At 58.0% G+C, this 21,285-nt stretch overlaps 1 protein-coding gene across 4 annotated transcripts in view; it reads right to left on the bottom strand.

The window, feature by feature from the left end:
* The window catches only part of NFIC (nuclear factor I C), a 65,215-nt gene that overhangs the window by 12,408 nt on the left and 31,522 nt on the right, over positions 1 to 21,285 (bottom strand). For all 4 annotated transcript variants that reach the window (XM_081797969.1, XM_081797932.1, XM_081798027.1 and 1 more), the window contains exons 3-6: positions 10,315 to 10,386; positions 6,719 to 6,793; positions 5,847 to 5,970; positions 5,082 to 5,206 (exon numbers count right to left, since the gene is read on the bottom strand). In XM_081797969.1, coding sequence (XP_081654095.1) covers positions 5,082 to 5,206; positions 5,847 to 5,970; positions 6,719 to 6,793; positions 10,315 to 10,386 — 396 coding nt within the window. The remainder of the gene's footprint in view (positions 1 to 5,081; positions 5,207 to 5,846; positions 5,971 to 6,718; positions 6,794 to 10,314; positions 10,387 to 21,285) is intronic.

Raw genomic sequence — 21,285 nt, 5'->3', positions numbered from 1 at the left:
CCCTGCGACCAGAATCTCAGGAATGTGGGGCCTGCAGATGGATATGCTTAGAAATTATTTTAAAAATATAATTTAGAGTGACACACACCTACTGAGACTCAGAGTGGATTCAGACATGGTGAGGGGTGTGCCTTCCCTCCCATCCAGCACCGCTGACGTCAGGGCAGGTCATTCCCCTGGGGGGGGGCATCCTGCACGCTGTAGGCCGAGCAGCATCCTTGCCATGCCCCACCCCCATGCCAGGAGCCCCCCCGGGCCACAACCACAGAGGTCCCTGGGCAGAGTCGCCCTGGCGAGAGCCGCTCCCTCCTGAGGCTTCCTGTCATGGTTTCTGGGGTCTCCTGTCGCGCGTGCCCCGTGACGGGGGGGCGTGTTCCCTCAGCCACACCGCTGGGTCCTGCTTCCCGTGGTCCCTCTGCTGGCCTCGGTGAACCAGATCTGGGAACCAGCCCCCCATGGCCATTAGGGCAGTCAGCTGGTTCTGCTGTTACAACCCTGGTCGCCAGCCCTGAACACACGCGGTGTGAGTGAGTGAGTCCTGGGAGCTGGGTCAGCGGGTCCTGGCAGCCAAGCTTTCCCAGGGAACAGGAGGGCCTGATGGGACAGAGGTGGTCAGCAGGGAGGCAGCCGGCCCTGGGGGCTGTGTGTGTGTGTGTTTGTGTGTGTGTGCATGCGCGAGTGCAGGATCCCTGCTGCCATGGGGCTGTGGTGGGAACGAGGGAACGAGGTTAGGGCCAGGAGACGCTCACTTAGGAGGATTTCCTAGAACAGCCTGTCCTGGATGGCAATAGCCTGGTTGGACCCTGCCCCCCAGCGCATCTCTACAGGCCCTTCTAGAGCTTCCTGAGATGGGGCCTGGGGGAACCAGGGCAGGCGGGAGGGAGGGGGGAGCCTGACCCCAGGCCCTGCAAGAAAGAATAGCCCTCCGTGCTGCTGGGCAGGCCCCCGGAGGCCCTGAGTGTGAATTCCCACATCCGGGTATCCCTCAGTGGTTCAGCAGACTTGCCTGCAATGCCCCTGAGTAGCTGCCGTCCGGTTAGGACGCTGCTGGTATGGCCTCCGCCCCTGGGTCCGAGCAGGCATCTTGCTGCTCAACACGTCTACCTGTATTCCCATCCGGGCGCCCGGTCTGTGTCCCATCTGAGAAGGGCCACCTTTACTGAGCACACAAGCCTGCAGCCCCCCCTTCGCGTCCCCCGCCTCCCCGCTCCGTCTGGCACCTGTCTAAGCACATCCTCCACCAAGTGGACCCACCTGCATGTGCATCCACTTGCTCAACACACAAGCCCGTCCCAGCTCCACTGTCTGGGGCTCCCTGGCCCCAGCGGGCGCACGCGCGGGCTGGCCCCCTGCGGTGTGTGCAGGCGGAGTGATGGGTGGGGGCGTGCCGCTCTGCCAAGACCAGCCATCATCTGGTGAGCCTGCATGATGCAGGGCACGTGGGGCCCAGTGGCTCTCCGCGGGGGCGTGCGGGGCACTGCGGGGGTGTACTGCATCCCTGGCCCCACCACCTCGGTGCTGGGAGCCCCTCCCCAGAGCGGTGACAACCTGAATGTCCTGACTGGAGTCCCCTGGGGGCGGAGCGGCCCGGGTGAGGGCCCTCTGCAAGATCGTGGGCAGGCACGCAGCTGCCCTGCGCAGGGCTTACAGGAGTCTCCCCCACATGTGGACACTGGCGCCTGATGGGAGGTCACTGGCTGGAGGCCACGGAGCAGAGAACTGGTGGGGCTGACTCTTACCACCGCACCTCCACCGGCCACGCTCTGCACCCCTCCTGCCCGCCCCCGAGTTCCACAGAGGTGGACAAAGCCCCCCCGACACGTGACAGAGAGAAGGGAGCCGCCTGCTTCACCCTGGACCAAAACTGCATGTGGGGGGGCCTACACCCCCTGCTGGAGGGCCCCAGGAGCAGCAAGAACCAAGCAGTCTGGCAGCCGAGCAGAGGGTGCCCCTTTCTGGCCCCCATGGGTGGGTAACCAGGGAAGGCCTCGGGAGGGGGTGGCCAGGAGGAGAAAAGGCACTCCTACCTGGGCATAGAAAGGGCAAAGGCCTGAGAGGTGTGGATGTGGGAATGCTGCCTGGGTGGGGCTGACACGACCCCCCCCAGGTAAGAGATGCTGGGGTTGGGGGGCTGTTAGCTGAGCAATGCCCTTGTGGCCAGAGCAGAGGAAGGGAAGAGTGCTCTAATCAGCTTAGCCCCCTTAATGAGCAGCTAATTGGGGGCCGTCTAGACAGGAAGCTGGAGGAAGCCAGGAGGAGGAGAAAGTGGGGGAGGGGGGAGGAGATGGGAGGGGGAGGAGAGGGAGGAGGGGCAAAGGCAGAGGAGGGAGGAGAGAAAGGAGGAGAAGGGGAGAGGGAGGGGCAGAAGGGGGAGGGGAGGAGGAGGAAGAGGAAGAGGAGGGGGGAGGAGATGAATCCATCTTCCCACTAGGCTGGGAGCTCCTGCGGGGCCCAGACAGGCCACACAGTGGGGGTCACAGCGGGGATGGGGGGTGGGGGTTATACCGAGGGTCCCGCAGGAGGGAGCGAGTTTGCCATCACCCAAGGCAACCAACAGAGGCTGGAGGGGACAGATCCCCTCTGACATTCCCCTGCGACCCTCGATTCCCCAGCACACAACAGGAGCGGGTGTGGGTTCCTCCCCCTCCCCCACGGCCACCACTTCATGCTCAAGGCAGGAAGTTCAGACCCAGCTCCAGTCCAGTGACTCTCGAGAACATTTCCTTCCTTTTAATTTTTTTTTTTCCTTTTTGAGCTTCCTGCATTGAAAGCTACGTTTTTTACGTCCATCCCTTCTCTTTTTCTAATCCATAGACTTGAGGCTATAATTTTTCCTCTCAGGGCTGCTGTGCCTACATCACAGAGGCTGTCCTCCACCTCTAGGTAGTACATAGCTTATCTGTAGTCTCGTCAATCATGGAGCCAATGAGGAGTGCTTTCGGCTTCCCAACCAGTAAATGACAGGGCAGAAGTTAACGGTCTCCCAACATCTGCTCTACCCTTCTTCCTTAGTAGCAGAACCCTTAAATTTGAGACGGGCACATACTTGCCGAAAATAAGACGACATTTCCCAGAGTCCCTCGGGGCAGAGTGTGGCCACAAGACCAAGTCAGGGGCATAGAGATAAGCAGAAGAGGTAAGTGCATCTTCTGAGAATTATTCTTAAAGGGCGAGGACATGCTCATACTTGACCCTTCTTTCCTCCTGGCTGGAAAGTAGACATGATGGCTGAAGCTCCAGCAGTTGTCTTGGACCGCGAGGTGGGAAAGAAAACCATATTCACTGGAGCATAAGGCAGGAGCCTAAGTCCTGCACAACATACATGTCCAGGGTTGCTGATGGCTGAACATTTACTTTCGGGAGAAATGTCCTGTCCTTTTGGGTTTTCTGTTTCTCACAATCAAACTTAAAGCTTATTAAATACAGGATTTTTATAGAGGCAAGACTGACAGAAACGGGGAATGCACAGAGACACTGTGACCCATAAATTAGAGTCTATAATAAATAGATCCTCCCAAAGTTAGGTACCGGCTCCGAAAGCCAACATAGTAGAAGAGGGAGGACCCTTGGGCTCGAATGTACAACCAGATGAGTTAGAGACTGACTCATAGAGATGGGAATTGTATAAAGACACAAACAATGAACTGTGTCCTGGGCACTTATCATGTGCCAGAGAGTTGCTTTAGGCACGTCCTACCATTTCCTCCTTCCAACTCCAGGAGAGAACAGTTAGCTCATCAATCCCATTTGGGACATAAGGAAACTGAGGCTCAGAGAAGTCAAGTCACCTGCCCAAAGTTACACAGCTCATACAGCGAGCCAGTGGCTGAGCTGGATTTCAAACCCCAGTCTCTCTTCCATCTAAACCTGCTCTTAACTGTAATGTTATACTGCTTTCCAGGAATCCTGGAGGTATGACACTCTGTATAGACAGAGTTTTATAGGAAAGCTGGCCCTTGGGGGATGGGGAGGAGGGACAAAGGGGGAGGACACAAGCGAACCACTCCTAAGATTTATTGGGGGGGTATTATGTGCCAGGTCTGTTTTAGGGACACCAAATGCATTAACACACTTAATCCCCAAAACAACCTCAGATGGGTAGTGCATGTATTAACAACCCCATTTTACAGACGAGGAAACTGAGGCTCAGAGAAGTGGGTTCACCAGAGGCTGTATGGGCCGGTGCACCCGAGTCCAGGTTGGCAACCCCTGGCTAATCGTGGGGTGAACCCCTGATAAGGGGTAAGGGTCTGGACAGTGTGATGCTTCTGAAATCCGGGGCAGAGATCCCGCTGAAGATCTAAGCGTCACCAGGGACGCCGTGCCCAGGGTAAGGCAGGCGCGTAGGCCGCCCTGAACACCAGTTCGCGAGCATCCCCGAGGCCGGCCGCTGCAGAGCAGAACCTCGGATTCCTCGGAGGGGAATCGCGGTGGAGACGGGGACCCCAAGGGGGGGATCTTTGGAGGAGGCCCTTGGGGAGCCAGCGCTGCACAGAAGGGCGCCGATGGAAACGGTGCCCCTGCAGGACAGGAGCCCGATCTGGGGAGGGCCAATGAAGACAGAAGCACGAGGACACGATCTCCCCGGAAAGGACACCGAGGGAAAAGCGACGGGGCTCGGAGAGAGCTGGACTCACACGCGCGAAGCCCCGCGGGGATGAGAATCCCCTAAGAACACGAGGATCCAGGGAGGGGGGGGGCCTCTAGATAAGGGTCTGAGGACGACCCCGGGAAGAAGCGCCCTGCTGATCAGAAGCGCTGCCGAGTCCATTCGGGAACGCCGCGGAGATGAACCCCACGGGGATGAGGCCTTACCGAGCAGAGGGCAGGAAAGTCGCACGAGGGGCAGTCTCCGCTCACCGTGGCCTCAGCGGAACCAAAAACCTCGGGAACGAGAGCCCGGACTTCCAGCGACGAACATCCCCCGCGACTACAATTCCCAGGAGGCTCCGCGGCTCCAGCCCCGCCCCCGAGGTTCCCGCACCCTGGGGGCCCGCGCAGTGCCTGCCGGGACATGTAGTCCCAGACGCGGTAACCCCACCCCGACCCGGAGGCCGGCTCCGCCCCCACCGCAGGCCCACCTCCTTCCATGTCTTCAGTCCAGTTGCGGCTGCTACTCGTGGGAGAGCTGGGCGAGGTGTAGTAATCGCCGCCGGGGCTCGTGTCCACGTCTTCCTCCATCGAGCCCGATTTGTGCCGCTTGCTCCTAAAGAGTGAGGGAAGGAGAGCGCAGGCCGGTTACCACGGAGACTCGAGGGTGTGGGCAGGCTGAGCTAACTTCCGGTCCCTAGCGGGCAGGGCGAGCAGGGTGCTATCGCGAGACGCGGCGGGAGCCGCGGGCTGTCGGCGGGTGGCGTGAACGCCTGTCTCAACCTGCTCGTTGCTCCGATGGGACGCGTGGGGCCGAGGCGCGAGGGGCTCAGCCGAGGGCAGGCGGCAGCTAGCGGGCTGTGCACTAAAACCCCGTGGACCTGGCTAATCACGGGGCCTCCCGGAACTCTCAGAACACCCGGGTAGGACTACGGTCCCATTTTACAGATGGGGAAACCCAGGCAAGCACGGTGTGACCAGCTCAAGGTTACACAGCGTATCGCAGCAAGAACCAGTGGCCACCTACTCGTGCACTCTCCAGGGCTGGGCTCACAGGACTCAAGGCTGTGGGAACTCTTACTGGGGTGCCAGGGCTGGGGAGAGCAGCACTAGGGGCTGGGTTTTGAAGGATCAGTAGGAGTTTACCAGGTGGACCTTGAAAGCAGGCATTGCAGGGAGAGGAATGAACCACTGGGGTCAGATGGACGTAGGGGAGGGGTCGTTAAATGCCCCGAGGCGGGGACCAGGGCACGTACCCGCTGGAGGAAGTGCTGGGTAGCGTTCTTCTCATGCCTGTGCTGGCTGGATTCAGGTCGTATGCCAGGTGTCCCTGCAGCTCCCCCAGGGAGAAGTTGGGTCCTGTTCCAGTCACCACGGGGGCTGCGGAGGGCAAGAGCGAGCAGAGTGAGAGAGGGCGCAAGGTCCAGGGGCGCAGTGCCCTGGAGGGTGCGGAGAGCCATCTGGGGGCTGGCCAGTCCGAAAGGGAACCCCTTCCCTGTTTGGGCCTGGTTCCTAATTTGGCTGAAACTGTCCTTGTTCTATGGATCAGAAGACCAAAGCCGGCAAGAAAGCTGGTTCACACTGTGAGGCAGAGCTGGAGGCCAAGCTTGCAAGTGCTCCCTGAAGCCAGGCTCTGCTGATGTGGACAGGGAGGATGACGGTCAGGGGGACGGTCAGGGTGAACTCCCTGGGGTGGAATTCAGTGGGGAGTGTCAGGGGAGTGGGTCCCCAGCAGGTCCATTAGCAAGGTAAGGGAACAGGAGGCAAGAGGAGGGGGGTGGGGCCCTTTGGGGTCTCCTCCTGGAGGGGTCGGGAGGCCCCAGGAAAGGACACAGGGGCAGAAGGTTTTCCAGCACCCTCCATCCTCCATGTGCAGTCTGTTTCCTGGGGAGGAGCATGTTGCCCTGACCTTGGGTTCTAGGAAGGGCCTGGATGCCGCCCTTCCTGGGGACCTTGGCGTGGTGACAGAGGGGAGCAGGGCAGGGTGATGGGCTCCTCGCCTCTCCCTGAGACCCTTTCTCTCTCAGAGCCTCCCCTCCCAAAGCCCCTTCTCCCTCTCCAGTGCCCCTTCCCTGTGGGAGTCCCTCCCCTCACTGGATCCCAGCACAGGGTGGGCGGGGACACTCACTCCGGGACACTTGGATGAGCTCGGTGACACTGAACACACCGGAGGTGACGAAGCTCTCCTGGAAATCTGTGGTGTCTGGAACAGGGAGAAAATGGGGCTCACTGGGTCTGTTTCCTTCCTCGACACCCTGGGCTACCCACACTCCGGGGGCTGGAGTGGTCACCCTGTCCACCCCCTGCAGCCCTGTGGCAAGACGGAGGTAGAGGCCGGACCCGGGTTCAAATCTCGGCCCTGCTGCCCGGATCTGATCTTGGGCAAGTCACTTCCCATCCCTGAGCCTCCCTGCTCCCTAATCTCGGAAACGGAGGCCACGTACCCTGTCATCTGGGCGGCTGAGAGATATGAATCAACTGCCCAGGAGGGGCTGGCTTGCTTTCTGCGTCACTCCTTACACCATGCAATGCTGCAGCTTCTTATCCTTCCCCCTCCAGACTGGGAGCTCTGTGATGATGGGGTTCTGTGTGCCCAGGTCCCAGTGTCCCTAGTGCCCAGACCAGAGCCTGGCCAACAGCAGCGGCTCAGAACCACAGGCTGAATGGAGGGCCCCCCTGCAGCAGTTAAAATCCCCAGTGTCCCCCAGAACCACTCCTCCTAATGTCAGAGGAAGAGAGACCTTTCTCTCTGGTGTGGGGTGGCCGGGACCCATTTTATGGCTTTGGAAACAGGTTGGCTCCAAGACGGCGGGAGCCCTGGCTGACCTCAGACAGCTGAGAGCAGGCCTGCTGTGCCCCCAGAGGCCCACACGGGCAGGATTCACTTGCTCAACAAGCATTTACCAAGTGCCTCTAGTGTCCAGTTCTGAGCTGGGCGCTGCAGACACCGGGAATGAGGCAGACACAGCGGCTGCCCTCCTGGGACTCACTGTCCGGTGTGGGCAGTGGACATGTGATGTCAATAAGACACAAAACCCTGTACATGAATGCACGTAGGGGCGTGACTTACAACAGCCCAAACTAGAAACAACCCCTCAACAGATGAACGGATACACAAAACGTGGTCCATCCATGCACGGGGGTGTCCCGTGGCCGTGAGCAGGGGCCAGGCGCCCACACGCGCTGCCCCGGGGACGGACCCCGAGCCCATGACGCTCAGGGAGGGAACCAGACACAGAAGGCCACACGGGGTGTGAGTCCACGTGGGTGACACGTCCAGAACAGGCTCATCCACGGACGGGAAGGGGGCTCGTGGGGGCCATGGGCTGGGGGCAGGGATGGGGGTGATGGCTGATGGGGACGGGGTTTCCTTTTGGGGAGAGGGGATGTTCTGGAACTGGATAGAGGTGATGGGGTTGCACACTAACTGTACATTTGATGTTCTGTGAATTTAACCACAATAAAAAAATATTTAAGATCATGAAGTCAAATGCGCCACGTGTCAGGCAGTGGTAGGCAGGCAGGGTTAGGGGAGCCTGCTGGAAAGGTAACCTACTGCACGCAAACCCTGCTGTGGGTGACATTTTACCAAGACCTCCAGGTAGGGGTGGATAAGAGGAGTGGATGCATTAAAATTTGGAAAACGGCAAGAACAGCAAGTGTTGGTTGCTGTGACTGGGGTGATCTTAAACGTGGTGTTTTGCTGCCTCCCTGAGGGCCACAATATTCCCACTGGTGGCCCATGCAAAGGCCCTGGGGCTGGAGGCCAACAGGGCTGGAGTGAAAGGAGCCAGGGAGGGCTGTCCGAGCCGGGTCAGGACCAGCAGGTGGGCAGCGCTAGGCTTTTTGGGGTGGCGAGAGCAGTTCTTCTCCAGGCCCCCAGGGGGCAGCATGGGCCACAGGGAGCTGATCTTGGTGCCCAGTTTCCCCAGCTGTGGGAGATCCAAGCCCCCACCAGTCCAGAAACTCCAGCCTCCCTGGTTATGAGCTTTGTGAACACCATTTACTGTGCAATTATTATATGCCCAGCCCCATGCTGGGGGGCTCTGGGCCACAACATCCCTGGGAGGACAGGGTGATGGCCCCCCCAGTGTCCAGGGGAGGACAGGGTGATGGCCCCCCAGTGTCCAGGGGAAGTGGCCATGGCCATTTCCTGCCACCCAGATGGCCAGCTGGTGTCAGCACGCCCCTCCGCCTTCCCCCCCACCGGGGTTTCCTGTTTGTGCAGCACTCGCCCAGCTCCATCTCCAGGGGACTCCCTGGCGGGTGGGAGGAAGCGCTTTCCCCCCCGCCAGACACTGGAGCTCCCCATGGGACCAGGCCAAGCGCCGCTGCCCCCGCCTGCCTTGAACATCTGGCTTGGAGGCAGGCGCCTGGAGATCACAGGAGGCCAAGGAGGACTCAGGGTCACAGACAGCCAGTGGTGAGCAGCCTGAGGGCCTGTGAACCTCCTGAAACCATCCGGCCTCCCTGTGCTGGTCCTTCCTATGGGGATGTCCTCACCCACTTGCTTTTTCTTCCATTCTTCCTTCCTTCCTTTTCATCTCTCCTCCCTCCTCGCCCCTGCTATACCATCTCTCTAGTTTCTCTTTTTCTCTCTGCTTCATCTCCCCCTCTCTCCTTTTTTGCTTTCTGCAAATATTTATTGAACACTAATTATGTACCAGGTCCTATTCTAGGCACTGAGGACACAATGGTGATCAGGACAGACAAAAGCCTCTGCCCTCAAGGAGGTGACGTTGCATTAGGAGAGATAAACACATGTGCAGTCACTAAGCAACTAAGCAAATACATATGCAATCACTAACTTCCTCAGAAGGAAATAAAACAGAAGGTGGCCATTGAGAGTGGCTAAGGCTGCTTGAGATCAGAAGATCTCTCTGGGAGGGGAGCATGTGAGCTGAGACCTGGGAGATCCAAAGACAGAGAGAGAGAGCAGTTAGCTGTCCAAATAGAGAGCGAAGCACATGCAAAGGCCCTGAGGCAGGGACTGGGCCTGGACTGTTGGAGGAACAGCTAGGAACCCATGAGGCTGGAGCAGAGAGAGTGAGGGAGAGACAGGGTGGAGGGGAGGGCAGAGGGACAGATCCTGAAGGGCCTTGGGGGTCAGAGGAGGACTTTTACCCCAAGGGAGGTGGGAACCCTGGAGGGCTGTGAGCGGAGGAAGACAGGACCTGACTCAGGTGCTCACAGGCGCTCTCTGGCTACTTTAGGGAGGACAGACTGGGGATGGTGAGGGCAGAAGCCAGGGGACCAGGGTGGAGGTGACTGCTCTGGTCCAGGGGGGTGATTATGGGGGCAGACCAGGGCAGAAGCAGGGCCTCTGCAGCTTCTGAATTCTTTCTGTTCTCCGGGGCTCTGCTCCCAGCCCTGCCTGAGGCTGACTCTCTCGCTTCCCACCAACATAGGAGTGACTCGCCTTGCTCACCCATTGAATGTCCCATGGGATTGCAGGGCCCCATGGGGCCTCTCTTGTGGCGTGAGCACTTCAGTGGCCGGATGCTGGGAGCTAAGGGTTGTGGGTTCCAACACCAGCTTCCTGGGTGCCCCTGGGAAGGCCCCTTAACCTCTCTGAGCCTCGGCTTTCCCATCTACACAATGGAATAACAGCAGCACCTGTCCATGGCATGGCTGTGATGAATGAATCCATTAATCTCTGAGGTGCCCACGCAGGGCCACGCAGAGCACACAGGGTCCCCCCCTCCTCAGCATCCCCAGACTCACCCAGTGTGATGGGCTTGCTGTCCTCCTGGTCGGAGCCCATCCCTGCCCGGGGACTGCCGCTCTGCTCCGCGTCTGCAGAGAGAGAAGGAGGAGGAGGTGGTGACATTGCAGGGAACCCCACCCCAGGGGGAGAGGAGACACCGTGCTGGGGCCAGGCTGGGCAGTGCCGTGGAGAAGTGGCCCCCAATGCGCCCAGGCCCCGGGGTCTCCGCTTGGCCCCTTCCCTTGGCTGCTGCCCCACAGGGTCATGGGCATCTGGCAGGACCTCTTCATGGCAGTACCTGTGTGCAGGGGCTGGCTCAGTCGCAGGCTGGAGATCTTCCCCTCCCTGAGTCTGTTTCCTCATTTATGAAATGAAGGTAGCTCACTTGCTAACTCGTGAGGGTAACTCATTCAACCTGCCTTAACCCTGGGAGGCAGGAGCCACCATTACGCCCATTTTACAGATGGGGAAACTGAGGGCCAAAGAGATGAGTCCTTGAGCCCTCAGGCCCCCTCTGCTCGGCCTCTGCCCTCGAAGTCCTGGGGGTCCAGCACTTGGTCTTGGGTTGCCACGCAGGGCGCCCAGGAGGGGGCGGAGGGGCGTCCCCCTGCAGCTTCTATATTGCCACCCACCCGCCTGGCCTGGGGGCTCCCTCCCACCCTGGCGCCCGCCTCTCCATCTTATCTAAAAATAATCAGGCTCCTTGGCAGACGGGCGAAGCAGACAGACGCTGAGCTCAGCATTATCAGCTCTGGCGGCCTGGATGGAGAGTAGCGCCAACCCCCCTCCCGCACCCCCCTCCATGTCCGATGCAGGGGTTGGGGGGGCCCATGGCCAAGCCCAGCCAGATGGAGCCCCTGGCCCTGAGTTGTCTCTCAGGTCAAAGACCAAGGTGGTGGGAATCACCATCAAAGGCCAAAGGAAGAGAATCAGCCCCTTCCACCTGCCACATCCCAAAGCCAGACATAATCGCTGTGTGACATCAGGCATGTTGCTGAACTGTTCTGAGCCTCAGTTCTCTCCTTCAAATGGGTGCAAGCACCACCAAGGGGTGGTAAAGAGATGATACCAAGAACTGGATACATGGGGATGTCCTTCACATTATTATTGTTGTTGGTGTTATGTTTAAATCCCGAAGATGACCGTCAATGTGGCGCTTTATTGTTCCCATTTGAGACGTTCCTAAAATCCTTAAGAGAGCCACACACCTGGCAGCGTTATTGGGTCCATCTCATAGACAAGGAAAACTGAGGCTGAAACAATGAAGAAGCGCCCACCCCACGGCACACTTGCGCTCCCCCCTCAGGAGGGTGATTTCCTGCTAGTTTGCACCAGCGTCCAGACATCCGCCACGTGGCTGTGCGTGACGCGTGTGGCTTCTGGGCTCAGATGCCTGGGTTCCCATCCCAGCTCCGGGAGCCTCGGTGGTGATGGGCCCTCGGCAACCGCGGGAGGCCGTGGAGGTAATGTGCTGATGCCTCCTAAAACAGCCACGAGCCCTCACCCTTTGCCCTGTGGCTTTGCACACACTGTGTGCTGAGCACCTCCTGGCCGCCAAGATCGAGGATGCCCTAAACAGCACCAGGACGAGGACCCGTGCCTCGGTTTCCCCACCCACGGCAAGAGCGGATGGGGGCAGCCCCAGTCGTGACCGACCGGGCCGGGCACGGCTGGGCAGCAGCTGAGGGGAGTGTGCCCGGCTCGGCCCCACGCCCTGTGGCTGCTCCCGGGCTGGGCAGCCAGCGGCCCCTTGGCGCTGGCCACTCCTGCTTGGATGACCACGCGGCTGGGCACGGGTGGCCCCTGCGTTGGGAAGAGCCCAGCCCGGGCAGCCGGCCGTCGGGCCGCAGGCCTCGGGCACAGGACCCTCTTGCGGAACGGGCGCCCACACGGACTCAGCAGGCAGCAGCGCCTGGCCGGCCCGCGGGTGCTGCCCAGGAAGGGGGCGTGTCCCCCGGGCACCGCCTGCGTGCTGGTGCTCGGGAATCAGGGCGGCGGGGCTGTGGGCCTCACCTCTCCCTGTGCCTCAGTCTCCTCATCCGGGAAGTGGGCGCAACTAGAGCACCTCTCTCAGAGGTAGTTCTGAACCGAAAAGCTGACAACGGAGGCAACACGCTGCCCCACAGGGTGGGGGGCTCACCATCAGCACTTCACCAATCGGAGGGGGGCGCTTTATTACTATCAGTGCGATCTCCCTCGTTTCTGTCCCGGGTGCTGCTACTTTGCACCCATTGAGAGCGATGGCCCTGGGCTAAGGCTGGCTCCTGCTGGTAGCCCTTATCCCCTCGCTCATTCACTCTGTGACCTTGGCTGGTGGCCGTGCCACCTCTCTGAGCCTCAGCTTCCTCACAGTAAAACGGGGAAGATAGGAAAACCCACCCCCCGGCTTTGATAGGGCGCCGAAGCAGCTAATAATACGTGTAAAAGGGTTGGCACGTACCGACATTCAAAAAATGGTGGGCTTGGGGCGCCTGGGTGGCTCAGTCGGTTAAGCGACTGCCTTCGGCTCAGGTCATGATCCTGGAGTCCCGGGATCGAGTCCCGCATCGGGCTCCCTGCTCGGCGGGGAGTCTGCTTCTCCCTCTGGCCCTCCCCCCCTCATGCTCTCTCTCTCAAATAAATAAATAAAATCTTAAAAAAAAAATGGTAGGCTTGGGGAGTGGCTGAAAACGACATTGTGTTCTTAATTTCGGTCTCTAATTGTCCGTTGCTAGCACGGAGAACGGCGGCTGGGTTTTGTGTGTCAATCTTGTATTCTGCAACCCCACTGAACTCACTCAGTAGTTCTAGGAGGTATTTACGTTTATATAGATTCCTTGGAATTTTCTTAGCAGGCCATCATGTACTTTGCAAATAGGGGCAGCTTTATTTTTTCTTTCTCATCTGTATGCCTCTGATTTCCTTTTCTTGCCTTATTGCTCTGGCGAGGACCTCCAGCACAATACTGAACACAAGGGCTGAGAGCAAGTGTCCCTTCTTGCTTCTGATCTTGGGGGGAACTCACTCAGTCTCTCACCACTGAGTGCGAAGGTAGCCGTGGCTCTCTGCTGACCCCCTTCATTGGGCCGAAGCTTTTTTTTAATATAGTCCCTTTTTTTCTTCTACAGTACCCAAGCTTTTTTTTTAATTAAATAAGTGTAGTTTCTAAAAAAATGATGCTGTAATTATATGCCATCTCATTAAATTTTTTTAAATTTAGTTTTTAAATTGTGCTTAAATATACATAGCATAAATTTTACCATTTAACCGTTTCTAAGTGCACAGCTCAGCGGCATGAAGTACACTCACACTGTCCTGAGACCACCCCCACTCTCTGTCTCCAGAACGTTCCATCTCCCCACACGGAGACTCTGTCCCCATGAAGCACGGACTCCCCACCCCCTGCCCCAGTCCCGGCTCCCACCCTCTCCTCTCTGTCTCTGTGGACGGGACCCCCCCGGGGACCTCCTGGGAGTGGGGTCCTGCGGGATGTGTCCTTCCGGGTCTGGCCCCTCTCGCTGAGCCCAGTGTCCTCGGGGTCCCTCCACGTCGTGGCAGGTGTCAGGATGTCCTTCCTTTTAATTAGGCCATCTTAATTTTAATTACCTCTCACCTTTGGAGTATTTCTCATCCATCTGCTGACCATTTGCCTGTCACTTGGCTCCTGAAAACTCCCACCTTCTCGAGCTGTCCAGTATGGGAGCCACTAGGCACATGTGACTTGAAATTTACGTCCCCTAAACTGAAATTAAGTTAGAATCTCAGGACTTCTCAGTAGCCCACAAGACTGGTGGTGACTGAACTGGACGGTGCCGAATATCACCATCTGCATAGAAAGTTCCATTGGGCTGAGGGCCTGTGGATGTTTCTATGAAAACTCGGGAGTGAATGGACACAGGTAATCCCCTCCTCCTCCCATCTACTTAGACAGCCAGCCCTAAAGTGCACCTTCCTCTGGTCTGAACAGATGTACCCAGAGTGGATAATGCCTAAAGGACGACTAATGTCCGGTGCCCCACGATGCCCCACAATGCCCCAGGCCCCAGGCCATCAGCTTTCATTTGCAGAGTTTCACTGTGTGAAGAGCTTCACGCACCATCTGATTGAACCAACCCAACTGATGAGTTTGGTAAACTGAGGCCCACCTCAGAAAGTCTATTTCGCAAAGCTGATGTCAAGCCAAAGAAGTTGTGTGCCTAGCACAGAGTAACGTCACTGGGGTGACCTTGCCCCTCAGGACAATATCTGGGGACGTCTGTAGGTCGTCACGACTGGGGGTGCTCCTGGCACCGAGTGGGTGGGGTCACAGGTGCCGTTCAGCTCCCCCCCCCAACTGCCCGGGACGCCCCCACAGAGAACGACCCGGCCCAGCGTCTGCAGTGCCAAGTGGGGAGACCCTGGTCTGGACCCATCCATTTTCAGTGGGCGTGAAACCGGTTCTTGGGGGGGATGGAGGAGCTAAAGATTTTACTCTTTCTTGTATAAAACATCAAAATATGAATATAGATACAGCACATAAATATATACCTGTGATATTAAAACTTAATGGGGCAGAGGGATTAAAGAAAAAAATGTCTATAAAGGATCTGTTGGTGAGGCAATAATAAAAATGGGGGGGTACATTTTGTACCCTAGTGAATTTTTAAAGGACTGTAAAAGGAGAAAGGAGAGTATGTGACAGAAACCATATGAGACCTGCCAGGTCTTAAATATTGACCATCTGGGCCTTTACTGAAAGTCGGCTGACTTCCAGCTGTATGTCATCCGGCGAGTTCTTGACATCTCTGAGCATCCTTTTCTTCATCCATAAATTGGATGTGAACTGCACTACCCTTATTCCTTTCCTTTTGAAGGGAACTGATTGCTGAGCACCTCCTGGGGGACACAGCAGTGACCAAGATGGACAAAAGGCCTTGCCCTCATGGCACTCACGTTCTAATGGGGGAGTGACAGGCGATGACCAAGTAAGCAAATAAATGAGGAGGAGAACCTCAGGCTGTGCCAAGTGCAAGGGAGGCTAAACCACCGGGAGACGTGGGTGGCAGCTCCTGGAGGGTGCGGGGCTTAAGCTGGAGTTCCTGGGAGGGTTGATAAGGCCACTCCGTGTGAAATGGTCCATTCCAATAGTTAATACCTAGTGAGTCATTTCTTTGACTAGACTGGTCCGCAAGTTTCACCTCCACTGACTTATTTAATCTTCAAAACTCCCCCAGGAGGACAACATGGATGGAGCTGGAGAGTATAACACTCTCAGGGAAATAAGTCAGTCAGAGAAAGGCAAATATCATATGATCTCACTTATTCGTGGAATTGAAGAAATAAAATAAACAAGCGGGGGGGGAGGTGTGGAAAGAGAGACAAGGCAGAAAACAGACTCTTGACTGTAGAGCACAAACAGGTGGTCACCAGAGGGGAGGGGGCCGGGGGCGGGGGACACAGGTGAAGAGGATCACGGAGCACACTTATCAGGACAAGCACTGAGTCACGTCTGGGACCACTGAATCATTATATATTGTACCCCTGAAACCTGTCCAACACGGTATGTTAACTAGATTGGAATTAAAATTAAAAACTTATTTAAAAAGCTTACCCTGACTTAAAAAACAAACAAACAAACAAACAAACCAAAAACCTCCCCCAGCAGGGACATTCAATTCTCGTCCCCATCTGCCAGATAGGGAAACCGAGGCACAAGCTAGGCAGCCGCATATTCAGCCAACGGCGACGGGCCTGGAATCAGGCTTCCTGTTGATTCCTGTGCTGCTGACAGAGGTGGGGCCCAGCAAGATCCAGGATCCCTCTCTTGGTAGTTTGGGGTGATCTCCGGCGTCTGGACCCTGTTCTCTGACCAGTCAGCTAAAGCCCCCCCTGCTGGGGTCCCCTATTCCTCTGCCCCTGCCAAAGGCCCCTTGTGCCCTTAATTGTGGTGTTGGGGATGGCGAGGGGCAGCAGAAATCCTTCGTGCCTCCCTGCTCCGTCTCCGCCGACAAACACCCCATCTCAGCAGAGTCCCCCGACCCTACTGCACAAGCCAGTGATACCTGCCCTGCAGGGACGGCACCCCACGCGCCAGACGTCAGGCGATGCGTCTGACAATCTGCTCTGACACCCTGGAGCAGCCCTCGATGGAGTTACCCAGAGAGGGTAAGTAAGTTACCCAAGGCCACACAGCAAGGAAAGCTGACTGGTTTTATCTGCTCCTCTCTTAGAAACATATATAAGTGAACATCTTGTGGGATTTCAGACCACGTCCACTGCCAGCTTTAAAATGCTGTTTGCTTGCTTGTGAGTTTCCTCGGGACCTGGTCGACTCCCTCCGCCCCGCCCCCACGCCCTGAACACGCCGTTCCTGCAGTCCACCTCAGACCAGGCATTCCCACTTGGCACTCGGTGCTGCTCAGAAGGTATTCTCCACACGAGGAAAACACGGATGTGTCTCCTGGGTAAAAACTGAAGTAGGACGTGGAGGCCCGTGACCCGCGCTTGTGGTTCCAGATCTGACCAAGCACGGGCGTCACAGTCAAAAAGTGCGGGCCTCTCGGCATCTGGGAGCAGCTGTGGGCTTTCCAGAGCCTTTAAAACACACTGGGGGCTTGAGGAAGGGCCGGCAGCTCCCGTGCCTGTCTGATCTCGCCACGAACCCTGGCCCTGAGTCCCGGCCCTGGCACAGCCCGGCGCGTGACTTCGCACTGGTCACGTCTCCCCGCTCCGAGCCTCGGTTTCCCCAGCTGTAAAGTGAACATTCTCAAGTGCTGCCTTCCTTTACGGGTGTGAGGTTGAAATCTGAGGCACTCCAGAAGAGGAAGGGCCCATCACAGATAAGGGGATAAATACCATTTTGGTGACAGCGTTTTTCCAAACTCAGAGTTTAAATGAACTTAGTCCTTCCTCTGCCAACTGCCCTCCAGGGCTCCCCCTTCCCGCAGCCCCCCAGGCCCTGCAAGACCTGCCCTGTCCCGTCCCCGCCCTCCCCTCCTCCTTCTCTCCCCTGTTGCCCACTCCACTCCAGCCACACGGGCCTCTGGCTGTTCTTCCAATACACCAGGCAGCCACTGTCCCCAGGACCTTTGCACAGGCTGCACCCTCTGCCTGGAACTCTTGTTCCTTCAGCATCTACATGACCAACACTCTCCCGTCATCCTGGGACCTTCCTCAAAGGCTTCCTTCTCTTCGAGGCACACAAGGCTCTTTAGCACCTGAACGAAGCATAGTTAACCACACACGCGCGCGTGTAAGCGACACTCTGGCTGTTGACTCCAGGTGTATTGCGCTGGCCCAAGCCCAGTTCTCCCGACTCTCCAGGTCCGTGGGGTGTTCATGTGTAGCCAGGACATCACCACCTCCTGTAGCCTTTTGCTCAAACAAGCACATGATTGTGGTGACAATAGAAATGTAAACTGGATCCCACTGACGGAGTGTACAAACTGTTCTTTCCTGTCCATGGCCATGAGCCCAAATTTGGTCTGTCCCAGCCCATGACAAAGGCGCCGCCGGGCCTCCGGTCCCCGCCCTTCCCGCCAGGGAGCACCCACCCCTCTGCATCAGACAACTCCCTTCATCCTGGTGGCTCAAACTTCCGCCGCTCTTAACTGGGAGATCAACGCACCACCAGACGTTTAACTAAACATCACAGATGTTTAGTGATCACCTACTACTCGCCAGGCATTGGGGGGGATGGCAGAGTGCCAAGGGAGGGGAAGACAGACAGGAAGTGAACACACAGAAGAAGACGGAGATAATTTTGCATGGTTCTACGTTCCAGCAAGGCCATAAAGCTGGGTGAGGGGACAGAGAGTGGCTCTGGGGGAGACTTTCGACACAGACGTCAGGCGGGACCCCTCTGAGCAGTGGGGTCCTAGGAGCTGGGCAGAGGCACAGCAAGTGCCAAGGCCCTGGGGCAGGAATAAACATAGGATGTCTGAGGACCGGAGACAGGCCGTGGGGCTCCAACCTGGTGAGCAAAGGGGAGAGAGCTGGGCTGCTCAGGCCACGTGGCTGCCGTGAGAAGCTCAGGCCTGATTCTCGAGCACCACGCGGTTCACAGCACCACAGGCCAGGGGGCTGCACAGAATCTGGAAGCAGGGTGCATGGTGGCGGGAACGTGAGCTGGGGTGGCCGCCGTGGAGGCCGCTTCCTCGGAAAGTTAAACACAGGGTCCCCACATGACCCAGCAGTTCCACTCCTGCGTATCTACCGCAGAGAGGTGAAAGCAGGGACTCCCCACAGATATTCGCACCCTGTGGGCACGGCCACCACAGATGGACGCCACCCCAGTATCCCTCAGCGTGTGAAGGATACACACGGTGTGGTCCGTCCACATGCGGGAACAAGATCCAGGCTTAGAAAGGAAGGACCCTGACACCTGCCATGATGTGGAGGGACCCTGAGGACACTGCGCTCAGTGAGAGAGGCCAGACCCAGAGGGACACATCCCGCAGGACCCCAGTCCCAGGAGGTCCCCAGAGGAGTCCCATCCACAGAGACAGAGAGGAGAGGGTGGGAGCCGGGGCTGGGGCAGGGGGTGGGGAGTCCGTGCTTCACAGGGACAGAGTCTCTGTGTGGGGAGATGGAACGTTCTGGAGATGGAGGGTGGGGGTGGGGAGTCCGTGCTTCACGGGGACAGAGTCTCCGTGTGGGGAGATGGAACGTTCTGGAGACGGAGGGTGGGGGTGGTCTCAGGACAATGTGAGTGTGCTTCATGCCGCTGAGCTGTGTGCTTAGAAATGGTTAAGATGGTGACTAACATAACATAATAAAATTTAAAAATTAAAAAAAAAGATGGTACATTTTACGTTATATGTTTTTTTAACCACAAGAAAACACACACACACACACACACACACACACACAAGTCTCTGGCTGCTGGGTGAATTCTAGAATCTTGGGGGCTGGGAGACCAGGCACAGGCAGGTGTCCCAGTGGACTTACCAGCCTGGCCCAGGGTGATGGCCTGGGGACAGACAGAGGGGTCATCGTTAATTTCTTGTTGGGATGTAGAAAGGACAGGACCTGACGAAATCATAGTGACACTTCTTTAAAACCTGGCAGGACACGGGAGAGCCTGGGGTTCCCGCCCGGGCCCTGCAGCATGTCTGCTGGGCCGGCATGGACTGCCCGGGGAGCGAGCGAGCCGGATTTACGTTCCAACCTTAGCGGGCGTCCAAATGTAGCTGGCTCTGCCGGGCTGCCACGTCTGCCTCCCAACACCAGCCAGCGAGAGACGAAACCAAAGCCAGGCCCTGGAATTCCCAGCTCCCGAGTGTCACCAGCCATTTTTAAACATTAGCCAGCTCAGGTTCAACTTTCTCTGTCCTGGAAGGCCATGCCGTACACACGACCCTGGCCTTTGTCCTCCTCGCTGCTGCCATGCGCCTTCCCTGCCCCCCACCCCCTCGGCCAAGCTCCAGCCACCTTCCCCGGCCGAGTTCTAAGATCTCCTTCTCCGGAACACCCTCTCCCTTGGCCCCTTGTCCAAACCTGTGTCCTAGCCCCCATCACACCGGACTGAGTCTGGGTCTATAAATATATGAAATTCCAAAGTCCTCCCCATGGTCCCCAAGGCCCTGCCTAAACTGGCCCCCCTGCCCTCCGCTCCTCCTTCTCTCCCCTTATTCACTCTGCTGCGGACACACACATGCACACACACACCTCCCCACTGGTCCTCCGACACGCCAGGCCCGGTGCTGCCCCAGGGCCTTTGCATAGGCTGTACCAGCTGCCTGGAATGCCTTTCCTGTAAATGCCTGCCTGGCTCATCCCCTCACTTTACTCAGGTCTCTGCTCAAATGTGGTTTATGTGCCCACAGCCCCAGGGCACAGGATCTGGGCTTGGCGTTGGAGAAGTTCGGGAATCCACTTCCTTGTGTCCCTCCCAAGAAGTGTGACAACAGACTGCCATGTATGTCCAGTTATGTGACAACCAGCTTCATGCCCCTGAGCCTCCACCCCCATCCCATACTAGTGTCTGCGCAAATCCAAGCAGAAGACGAAACTGTGATTCTTTTATTCAACGCACGCATTGAGCACCTACTGTGTACCAGGCCCTGTTCTAGGCCCTGGGGACACAGCAATGAACAAAACAGACCCGAAGTCCTGCCCCACGAAGTTCGCGGTCAAGGGCTTTGTCTCCGGCATTCCAAGGAGGGCCGGGGCTCGAGCCGCAGAAGGAGGGCTTCAGGCTAAACTGACCTTGGACTTCGCCGGGAGTGTGGCAGCAACAGGAGACCGCCCTGAGCTGCGAGGAACTCCGGCACAAATCCGGGCTCCCCCTGCAGCGCCCCCAGGGGCTCGGAACACAGACTCCCAAACCCAGGAATGACGACGACAACGACTGGCTGTGTGACCTCCACAGAAGTACTTTCCCTCTCTGAGCCCCCACATCTCCGTACAGAGGATCCCAAACCCCCTCTCCAGGGGCCACTTGGACAAATCAAAGGAAAAAAAGCGAGATGCTGGACGTCCAAGGCATGCGCTCATCGGCCCCCGGGGAATGGTCTGGGAAAGGCCGACAAGAAGGTCTCCAGGGGACCCGAGAGGCAAGAGAGGGCCCCGCCGGGTGACCTCCTGGACGCCGGTCTCCGCCCGGGCCTCCCTCGCCCTGTGCTTCCTGACCCGCGTGTTCCTCGAGTCTGGACCACACTTTCCCTCTTCCTCTCCCCTGCCGCCGGCTGCCTGGGCCCGAGCCAACCTGCTTCGGAGTCACTTTCAAAGAAAAGTTTCTGTTTTCTTCCCACCCAGCCCAGCTCCCCCGCCGCCTGGCCTGCTCCGTGGCCTGGCTCCGGCCCCGCTGCGCGTCCGTGGCCACCTCGGGCCAGTGGGTCAGGGTAGCGGCCCTCCACCGCCCCCCCCCGCCTCCCCAGCGCCGCCGGCTGCTCCAGCCCGAGGCCTTGGGCTGCACTCGGGGAGTCCAGGACACCCCACGGGAGCTCTGGCCCGGCTCTTTCGGGGCACCTGGCCCGAGCACCCGGCGGGGAGGTCCCCGCAGGCCAGAGGGCCCCCCTGGAGGCCTA

Source organism: Leptonychotes weddellii, chromosome 1, assembly GCF_054177405.1.
Source record: "Leptonychotes weddellii isolate Sample4059 chromosome 1, ASM5417740v2, whole genome shotgun sequence".
Lineage (NCBI taxonomy): Eukaryota > Metazoa > Chordata > Mammalia > Carnivora > Phocidae > Leptonychotes > Leptonychotes weddellii.
This window is presented reverse-complemented; position numbering and strand designations above follow the sequence as displayed.